The 11251-nt window shown below is 42.6% G+C and overlaps 1 protein-coding gene across 1 annotated transcript; it reads left to right on the forward strand.

Annotated features, from left to right (window-relative positions):
• Positions 1-234: 234 nt before the first annotated feature.
• Positions 235-5597, forward strand: LOC137296893 (uncharacterized). The gene is made up of 4 exons (XM_067828779.1): positions 235-438; positions 2818-2896; positions 3961-3990; positions 4490-5597. Exons 1-4 carry the CDS (start codon positions 406-408, stop codon positions 5113-5115), a joined length of 768 nt encoding a protein of 255 aa, XP_067684880.1. The 5' UTR covers positions 235-405; the 3' UTR covers positions 5116-5597.
• Positions 5598-11251: the final 5654 nt, after the last annotated feature.

Raw genomic sequence — 11251 nt, forward strand, 5'->3', positions numbered from 1 at the left:
AGATCCCGATGTTGTACTGCTTCAAAATTCATTATATTGTAAAGTCGCAAATAGGTTGTACCCATTACTACAATAGCCGAGTTAGTTCATCTTCAAGTGTCCACCTTTAATCCGAAACCATACTTTCTCGTCTTTCTTCAAAGTCAAAAGGTGTGATGTAATCAACGGATCATTTCAACTTTGACATTTCATTCATGGCGCTAAATATTTGACATACTAGCGCATGCGTGTTTCATGTAACCGGAACGCAGTCATTTCCGACAAGTGGGCAGTTAGAATTTATAAATGGCCAGTTGGCGCTAAAGTCTGGTGTGTATTCTCCTTAAATTACCAGGCACACTCGGCTTGTATTCCTATTGATAGAGCGCCGAGCTTGAGGCATCGATCATTCGTCAGGGTGTTGGAATGACACCCGTGTTCTATGTTGCATTTGCTCTCGTAAGTATACTTTGATATAATTATTTTACATCACTTATTCGTTTTAATATTGATGCGTTTTCTTTGACATGATTCCAGGGGGGCGTGGACACAAGAGCATGTTTTGCCACTTCGTTGGTGTACGGTACAGCAAGTTACACTTCAGATTTGAAGTGCGTGATATCCTTTGTTTAAGTGAGCCTACTACAGGATCTAATGTAACCACAGTGTGGGGACTCTTGTATGTGTATAGTGATATACTAGGATACAGCTAAACTAGGTTGTGTGACAAGTATTACTTCATGCTCTGTGAATTACCTCTAATGCATCTGTCAAATTGTCTAAACAAAGAGCATGCAACTCAGTGGTTGTAACACGCGTTTTGGAGAAATGACTCACTGATGTTAAATTTAGTTGTGGACAAAACCAGCCCTCTGCGATGTTTGTCGCGTGTTTATAGGCTTTAATTGTGCTGTTTGGGAACAGACACAATCTGCTGGGTAATATGCGATCCTGGTGTAATATGCGACCCGAGTGAGCAAGTGCCTGAAGTCTGTGGCAATCTATATTACGTGTCGTAGACATTGAGTTTCCTATTCTTTTACCATGCAAAACTTATTAAAGACTGACTTTAAAATCTTGATACGTGAATTTTAACTAATTACAAACTAATGATATTGAGGTTTGGGATTGATATAACTGAAACTATGTCATAAAATTTGTTTGCCTGGGGTCTACGTTCTTCGGTGAACTTGCAGCGTTCGCTCCCTTAGCAGAGTCAGGATCCACTGTTCATTATTTTGATTCCCATATTACCCCTTCAGTCGTTGGTTTGTTAACACCTTACCCCTATTCGTGGGATTCACCAAAAAGGTAAATGTGTACGCCAGTCACTTTGGCCCTCCGCTCCAGTATTAAGGGAAGGTGGGGTGGCGTAGTTCGCTCGTCATGCCGAAGGCTCGTCTTCGATTCCCCACATAGGCTCACGTGAAACGTTAGCTGACACGTCGTGAAACACTGTTCACATCAGCGTCAAACTCTCTTTTAAGAGACTGCAGTAGAAACGACAGACCGACGCGACCTCTCCCGTGACAGACACCAATATATGTTTGAGTTTCCGAAGTTAATCAAGTTTTGAGCAACTCATATATTTCCATCCTAAGCATACAGTGATATGTCCAATTCCTAGAATGCTAATCGCCACATAGATACAATGTCCGAAGCCCATATCTGGTGTCCCCGTAGTGATGACACTGGAATATTGTGTTGTAGGGGCTCCCTCACTCACTCGTGCTAATGGTCACATTCATTCATAACATCATGTTGAATGAAACTGTATGTTGATTGTTCCCGTAAGCATGGGCAGGAAATGCTGCCGTGGGCAACCAGTTGTTCCAGTTGTTTATGGGTCCCTCCCTTGATGCGGAGGAGGGAGGCAGCATTCTGAAGACGTCACAGACGCTGTGCAGCTGGAGGCCATGTGCCATCATCTTTGTGTTCTCAGACTGTGTGGCATATTTTCTCTGCAAATAATTCCGACCCCTATATTTAGTGTTATCTTGCTGAAATATGTTTTCATTGTTAATTTTACAACATTATGTAAAGGTCAGCTGTGACAAGCACATGTACACATGAGGCTGTGCAGGTCGAATTATTTCGCCTGGCACATGCACGTGGACATTGATTTCCGTATGATTCTAAAACAGATATTTCCCCATTGTTCAGTTTGTTTGTGGAGATAACGGAAATATATAACACTCCAACGTTCATTATTCATCCGTCAGATTGCAATGAGTTACATCCTGTAGTGAAGGCAGTACTGTGTTATGACATATACTCGTACCAGGGTTTGTTGAAGGTCTGTAGGGGCTGAAGAGCCCTGTTTCACAGTCCAAAGTTTCAAACTCCGACTCTGACAGGGCAGTATCTAACTATTGTCTGGACATTCATCTGGAATAAGTTTATGCTTCGTCTCTCAGCTCACCCAGTGGTTGAAACAGCTAAAACATGATTGATTATTCATTCACGTACTCACGCCTCACTCACTCACTCACTCACTCTCTCACCCAAACTCACACGCACTTTCCACTCATTCATACTTCACTTATTCATTCAAACACACTCACTTATAAACCAAAATTCACTTGTACGCACCTTACTCATGCATGTCTCACTCGCTCACTACCCATCCATCCATCCAAACTCACTCACTCACTCACTCACCTAAACAAACCCATTCACTTACTCACTCACCCAAACTCACTCACTGTCATATTCCCCCGCCGTGATATCGCTGGAATATTGCTTAAGCGGCGTAAAACTAAACTCACTCATTTACTGATATGCAGACACACGCCTCATTCACACAAACAAATCACTCACTCACTTTATCCGCTTCAGGTGTACTGTGTGCTGGTGTATGGCCAGGCGGGCCCTCCAGCTCTGAGACTGCAGGCTCCGGGGAGAGAGAGGCCCAGAGGTAGGAGTTGTTAACATTCCAGGGACTGCCATGTGACTCTTCAGATAAGTTACAGATAACTTACACTCCAGAATTGTGTGAACACTGAACATAGTTACAACACTGGAGATCTGGGTGAAACAGTCTTGTTTGATGGCGGACATGTGTTTAACATTTCTAGATGTGACGCACCCCATGCAGGCTTCCAGCGTTCAGCGTTCCCTTGTCATGAGTGAGGGGTGCCACCGTAGGTACCGGAAGCGCACATCCTTTCTCAAACACCATGTAGAATTACTCATAAATACATAGCACGCACCACATATTCAACGTGTAGTATCTGCCGAAATACATTGCACTTTGCTTGAAAGACAAAACGGTATTGCAAATCCTGAAAATGAACCACAGAGGTTGTTTGCATATCTTGTCATGACGGAAACTCCACATAAGATAAAATATTTATATTGCACAGACAGTCCGTGAAAACAGCGACAATATTCTGTAAACTCCATTAACGAGATAAATAGTGAATCAGAGAAACACATGTTTACAATCGGTATCTCGTAATAGATTCCATCACAGAAGTTTGTTATACTCATGAAAATGTTTTCTTTCCTTTTTGTTTGGATGACTTTCCTGGGCAAAGGGAGAGCGTTATGGCAATGTCTTGTTACGTTAGAATTACTACAATAATTCTAAGTAGTTGCTCCCTGGACGCTGTAATAAGAATCTGATTATTATTACCCCGGGTAACCTGAGCCGAGTGTGAGGTGCTAGAATAGTTACCTGACTTACCGGGTACCCAAACTCACTTGCCTAAGAGGAGACCACATGCATCACATGTGCTTTGTTGTGGGCAATCCTCGAAACTCTCAGGAGTCAAGCTGACAAACACAGCCCCGATTCGACTCAACTCCGAGCTCGAAGATGTTTAACTAATTCGTGAAGTGAGCTTTACGCAGAGGACCACACGCTACCATGATATCGTGGTGTTGACATTCAGGATTATACCTACCTCACTCAGTATGTTCTTAGATGACGTGCCAATACTATATTCAAATGTCTAATACTACCTTTTATATTCGCAGGTTGTGTCCAAGGAGCAGAGGTCATGGGAGGTCAGTATAACTTAGAATACCCTTTACCAATCTGGGTCTCCTTTCACAAAGCGGTAAGGAGATCGCAAATCACTAAGGTAACCTTAGTGCAATATTAAAGAATGGGAGTTAAGGTTAACCTCAGCAAAGGTAGCTTCGTCAGGCGCGTATCAAGCTATTTTGTTCGTGTAATAGTTTATTAAGCATCATATTTAGATAGTATTGAGTGACCAACATCACGAGTATCGATCTACGCAGTTGGGATACGATTACATGTGTGAAGCAAGTCAGCGAGTTTGACCACCCAATCCCGTTAGTCACTTCATACGGCAACCGTGGGTTACTGAACATCAGTTCTAACTCGGACCTCCACTGGTCATCAACCTTAAAACACTATGGTCTATATAACTAAGTATAGTTGACAATACTTTATAGACAAACGTACTGTCGTAGTGTTACACTATCAGTATCAAGGGTCACGAATACATTAAACTATCCTGTTGGCGTTTTTTTATTACAGGTGCATTCTCAGAGCTTCCGCCATGTCCTCCCTGGGTAGACGACCAAGAAAGGTGCCGCATCGGGGATACAATCCTCAGCCGCAGTCAATGCCTAGACATCATGTCGGAGAAAGAATACCTTGCACTGTCCCGAAGTCGACCGGAAACCATGTCCCTCCCTCCTTCCCCGCCCCGTCCGGTAAACATCTTGGTCAGCCCTCCTGGCTGGCCCAGCGGAGGAAGTCCACCAGGGGGGTGGGCCCAGAGCCACCCTCCTAGCCCCCCAGGGTCTCATTTTGGCCCCCCAGGTAGCAGTGCGGACAGTGTGATGAAGGACAGTGACATTCTTCCCCCAGGACACAAAAACAGCCGATGGTACAGCCGGGGACGCAGCTCATCCCTCGGCTCCATGCCCGGGTCACCACCATCGTCCCCGGGGAGTAACGGCCTGAGCCAGATGGTAAGAGCTATTCAAAGGAGGACCTGGAGGAGGAGAACTCCAAAGACCTGGACGAGGATGAGATCTGGTAACAGGAGACGTCGCAAACAACATCGAGAACAGAGAGGCAGGCCTTTGAGGAAGCGGAGCAGGAAGGCAAGAAAGTACGGAGGGCTATCGGCGCCACCAAGAGCACATCAACTCTAATGTCAAGACAATGGCAGCGCATATGTAACTTTCATCCCTTTCATAGTGTAACTGGTTTCATGTCATACCTCTATGGTTCATGATCACGGGTGTGGCAAAATACATGATATGGATATAAAGTCAGATTGTTTGAATTTTAACGGTGTATATTTACGAACGAACGGTAATTCCCCGTGTGTCAGTCACTACAGGTTTCACTGCCTGTTATTGGTACCTGACCAGCAGTGCTAGTGTGTCTAATAATGGTATGTAGGGGTGCATGTAAGACACGTAGTGCCACTACACGAAGACCTGTGACTGTATTTATAGCACGTCGCGATGTATGTCCACACGCCTTGCAAAGCACGGGCAGTAGGAAGTCTTGAGTGCTTGTTCTATACCATGTACTCTATTCTGTCATACCTCTCCTGGAGCACACAGTGTTTGCAAAACATATAACTGTATTCTATCGTTTTAATAAAAACACATTTGTACATAGAAAAGCTGAACCTATAATTGATCGATGCTGCTGAATGCACCAGGGAGGAATCACAGGAAACTCGCCACGATTAGGTTGTGAGAAAGAAAATGTGAAAGCACTATTTGGGAGAGGGAAAATATTACAGGAATCGTCAGTTGCCTCTGCGAATGACATTTATATTTGTGAGACAACCATTTTAACACACTCTGTCAATGGTGAGAGGGGCAGTGGACCGAGACGGGGGAGAATACTGAGGAACATATCACGACTAGAAGTGAGCTCGGGAGCAGAGCACAAAATGATGAACGTTTCTGAAAATTACCTTTTAATTAAATCGGCGTCCTATTATGGCCCGATCATGTAAAATAGCGAAAAGACATGGCAGAAGAAGTTGTTACAAATATTCAGAAGGGTATATCTGGATGTGGTGGATTATCACCCCTATATATAATACCAGCGTTCCCACTGACCTGCATATAGGGCTCAGTGTGAGGTGAAAATACGCATTGGAAAAACTAAAACACAGCGTCGCTTCTGGTGTAGTAAATTCATTCATCACGAATATGTAAATACAAATGAGTTTACCAATTCTCTACCTCCTTGTTGTACGGAACGGACTGGCAGTTGTTTCTATGGTGGACAACTATGGGTATGGAAACTCCCAGCCTGGTTCCCAGGGTCTGCTGCGAAGCGTTAGGGCAGCAGACAGATTCCCCGCTTGTGTTGGTGAGACAGAGCCAACTTATAACTATATCAACTACGGAAGTTTAGACTTGGCCTCTCTGTATGCAACCAGACACTTCTCCCGACAGTTGCTATCGTCGCCGATGAAAGTGCTCACACCGGTAACCAGTCTGGTTTGCATGTGAATACATCGAAGCTGCAGTAAAATCGTCATAGGTATCCGGACTCTCCAGTAATTGACATCAACATGATAATGTTCAAGCAAAATCGAAAACCAAATACAGAAGTGATTTACAGAAAGAATAATTTGTTACTAGACAAGAAGGAAAACACAATGCTACATTACATCAATATTATAGCTCATCGCCGGAGGCTTACTTCAGTCTATACCAACAACCAGTCTCTGAAATGAACATATATTCTGCTGAAAAAAGTTCATAGTTAAAAAACATAATATAATGAAATGGAGCCCTGAGACTTTCCACGGACCTTTCTTTCAGACCTGAGGCTAAAGGGAATATAGCCTTGCCACATTTTCTAGACTTGCATGGGCTTTCTTGGATATATTTTGCTTCAGGGTCGGTGCGACAGACTAACTTCAGTCCTATTCTGCGTTAAGTTTCATGCGTACTTACTTAAATACATCCCATAGATTCCGAGGATTAACAATGTAATACGTAAAAGAGTTCATTTCCAACACCAAATAAACCTGCATTGTGAAACTGAGTTTATGGTGAAGAAAATGGTAAATTACAATCCATTTTGGCTCAGGCTCCAAATTGTGAAAATGAAAATGGCGATAAACAAAGATGTAAATATAAGGCCGGGCCATCAAAACGTAGTTGATAACAATCCTTCCTCCTAGAGAAATAGAATCAATAAAAAGCGTAATGGCAGTTGGTTACTTGTGTACATGTCACAGCACTCCCAGTTTAAATTCGGACTCCTGTGTCACATCCGTAAAGATCGGCTTTCAACTGATCTTCACCAACCCAAACTTGCACACTTGTCGTAAGAGCAAGGGTGGTCAGACTCTCGTTTGACACATGCCATCGCATCCAATTTGTGTCAACGTCTGGTCCAGATAGATTATTTAAAGACCGCCCCCATGCATATAGCTGGAATTTTGCTGAATTCGCCGTTTAACAAGACGTAATTATAACAACACACGCGTCAGTACGCAACTGATCCTATGCTCATGGACTCTGGAGTTGGTTACAGCGTGTGGCATGACTCCTGTGTGATTGTCCCCCAAAGCCCTGGGTCTTTGTTCCTGGTATGTCTACCTCATCTACTCCCAGCAGTCTGTGAGGTCCGTACGTGATATAGCTAGCAGCTATCACCATACACTACACGGTCGAGCCAAGCTTGGCTGCATGCCAGTGTACATGAACACCTGTATCGTGGAGTAGATCTCCACTTTAAGCCACCGTTCTATGTCAAGTTGATATTTATTTGGCCGCATGTCACGACAGTGAACTCTTGGGAGGAATGTAACTCCAATTAGCCTCTGGATGACTTCCACATTGCAGTAAGCGAGTGGTTTAAAACATGTCCTGACACTCTCGGGTCAGGTAATTTCAATGATAAAGCACGCTGGAGATAAGGAGCCTCCTCTCTGCTGGTGCTGACGTGTCTTGGCAATAAATAGTTCAGTTATGTTACATGATGGTAGTCTTTAAATAATCAACTCTGGACCAAACAATCCAGTGACTGATAGCTCGTGCACCAGCCTATGCAATTGGAATATTTTACGAGCATCAACCGTGCCAGGGAGCCAAACCAATGGATCCTTCTCTCGGCAGGAATTGGTACGCTGAGACTTTCAGCCCGCGTCTTGACAAAGGAAGACAAGTACGCGCTGGTGAAAACCACTTAGCGTTATGCCTTGATTTATTCAGTTAAACTGGAAGAGAGATGTCAGACAAGAAAGGCTAAGTGATTTCCTCGGCAGCGCAGATGTTAATCAGGATAGAATGATATAGGCTGTCTGGTATATTATATGATGGTGTTCTTGTAACATTGCTATTTTAATTGCTCCAACTAGCCTCATTCCCGCTGAAGCAATTTTCGCCTGTTAAAGTTGTCAGCATTACGGGAGAATCTGTAGATGTTTAGTTGACAGATAGACTCACGGGGATTTCCTATATGAGGGTACGAGTATGGCATATTTTCGCTTTTAGGAAAATCAAAGCTTTCCCACAACAGGATACAACCCAAAACTGATTTCATGGAGGTCATATGGGGAATTGAACATTGGCCTTAAACCACTAGACCACCACCACTAAGTTTAATTACACTTTACAACGCTCAAAGTCCTTACAAACTGGAAACCAATTTTCGTGTTAAGATTGTCTAAAGTTAAGAGTATATGGGATGCTGTCCTGTTTAAAAGCATTGGATAGTCTCAGGCAGGCGGATTCTTGAGCACACAAGACCAGATTACCTCCCATTGTTTGGGAAGGTAAATATGAAGTGGTTCTTCTTTGAGACTTAAATCGAAAAGGCGTCCCGCGGCTAATGTTGGGGTTTCTTTAATGAAGGCCTATGAAATAGGATGGAACTTACAAACTACCTGGCATATATAGACTGTAGAATGTTGTGGAAAATAAAGCAAGGCGTGGCGTCATCTCAAAGATGAAATCCTTACCTAGTCAGCTTGACGGTGGGTTTGCGTTCGTCTTCGGACCAGAACGGTCGTGGTTCGAATCTCACCAGCGACTGGGAACATAATTGTTGCTCCATTGACGTGGTCAATCGATGTTGAGTCTATACTGTATTTCCACATCCCCTGAATACCCTTGATGTATTTTTATCAAGCGAAAGGATTCACTGATGCCTAATGCCGCCATGTTCTACTGGTGCCAAGGTCATACCACTATAAAATACTACATACCTTTCATAACAGGATTATGGAGCGATATGATGAATATGCATAAACGTTTTAAAATATAACCATATTGCTTTCTGGAAGGATAACACTTTCTAAAAACTATTTTTTTCGCATGCATTGAAAGTTATCAAACTATTAAATTGATTTTCGAAAACGTAGGTCTCATTGTGACACTATGGAATTTCAACTACCTTATGTTCCATGATCATAACAAAACTGCTAAAATCAAGACTCGCTATTTCAAATGCATGCAGGCATATATGTTATAGACGTGCCACTTTAATGCATGCAGGGATATATGTTATAGACGTGCCACTTTAATGCATGCAGGCATATATGTTATAGACGTGCCACTTTAATGCATGCAGGCATATATGTTATAGACGTGCCACTTTAATGCATGCAGGGATATATGTTATAGACGTGCCACTTTAATGCATGCAGGCATATATGTTATAGACGTGCCACTTTAATGCATGCAGGCATACATGTTATAGACGTGCCACTTTAATGCATGCAGGCATATATGTTATAGACGTGCCACTTTAATGCATGCAGGCATATATGTTATAGACGTGCCACTTTAATGCATGCAGGCATACATGTTATAGACGTGCCACTTTAATGCATGCAGGCATATATGTTATAGACGTGCCACTTTAATGCATGCAGGCATATATGTTATAGACGTGCCACTTTAATGCATGCAGGCATATATGTTATAGACGTGCCACTTTAATGCATGAATGTGTGTCGCTGACGTACACGTTTCAGTTCTCGTCATTTCTCGTCATATGGAACGAGACAACTAACTAGGAATATTGATGTCAAGGACACACCACACAGCGGCAGGCCGAGGAGATTCAATTTCTTTCGGTTGGATGTACAAGGGTATATTGTGATACCGGGAGACATAATGCAGTTTAAAACCCACACGAATACGTACACATTGTAACTGAAACAAAATCGAAAATCTGTATCACGTCACACTTATATGCTTATTTTAACAGGCATGTGATCGCATGAATATTTAATTCTACCACCTGTAAATAAACTCCCAATGAAAGCGGAATTATCAATCATTAAATCGCATTGAATATTTCAAAACGCCCTTAAAAAACCTAAATGTAAGTAAATAACATAATATACTGTTTGTTAAATGATCTTATACAGTATCGCATTCAAGTCACATATTTTAGTCTGTGGTTGTTAAACAATAAACGTTCGCGTTTCAATATCTCTTTGAATAATTCTTTGTCCTGTGTTCAATGCTGATGTGTCAACTCACTCACTCACTCACTCACTCACCTACTTACCCATCCCAGTCGAGTCGAGTTTGATCTCACTTGGGTGTTGGTAATTACGGACACAGTGGTTTTGATAACGGAACCCTAGCTGGTGGTAATGGCGGACACCATGGTTTTGAAATGGATACCCTGGTGAGAAAAATGAATACCCTAGTTTGATAACGGCTACACTGGTCGTTATAATGGACACCGTGTTTTTATAACCGACACCCTGGTGGCAATAACGGACACCATGGTTTTAATAACGGACACCTGGATATTAATGACGATATTCTAGTGGTTATGATCTACACCATGATGTTAATACGGACACCAGGTGTTGATAGCCTAAGGGTATGGAGTAATGGACATTCCACTGGGGATATGTTTGAGCATCACGCTTCTGATGACGTTTGCAGTAGCCAACTCATAATTTCCCCAGCAGACCTCGAAGATCGTGTATTTTCCAAAGGGGCATACGATCAACTCGTCTCTGTAGTTTCTCTCACACATATCGTTTATCTCAAGCTCACATACAAATCGTGTAGTGTGCCAGTATCTAAGGGACGTTAACTTGGCATGTTTACGGCAGTAATTCTGTGCAATTTACATTGGCGACTTGGTATAAGGTACCATCATTCTTCAGACAGTCTTTCTGTAACCATGGTAACATATCTTTGATTCTTGTCGACGCTTGACAATAAATTCGTGTTTTTGCACCCATGTTATCTCAAATTGTTCATTTATTCAATTAACCCCAACCTTTCTCACAGATGCTGTTATATATTTAGAGTTTTGCTGAGGAATGAGTGA

The sequence above is a fragment of the Haliotis asinina genome, chromosome 9 (genome assembly GCF_037392515.1).
Source record: "Haliotis asinina isolate JCU_RB_2024 chromosome 9, JCU_Hal_asi_v2, whole genome shotgun sequence".
In the NCBI taxonomy this organism is placed as follows: Eukaryota; Metazoa; Mollusca; class Gastropoda; order Lepetellida; family Haliotidae; genus Haliotis; species Haliotis asinina.

What these genes read in the sequence shown, in the direction of transcription:
- LOC137296893 (XM_067828779.1), top strand. Translation starts at nt 406, where the DNA reads ATGACACCCGTGTTCTATGTTGCATTTGCTCTC. An exon ending in TCTATGTTGCATTTGCTCTC is followed by an intron (nt 439 to 2,817) that starts GTAAGTATACTT and finishes TATCCGCTTCAG; the next exon opens with GTGTACTGTGTGCTGGTGTA. An exon ending in GGGGAGAGAGAGGCCCAGAG is followed by an intron (nt 2,897 to 3,960) that starts GTAGGAGTTGTT and finishes TTATATTCGCAG; the next exon opens with GTTGTGTCCAAGGAGCAGAG.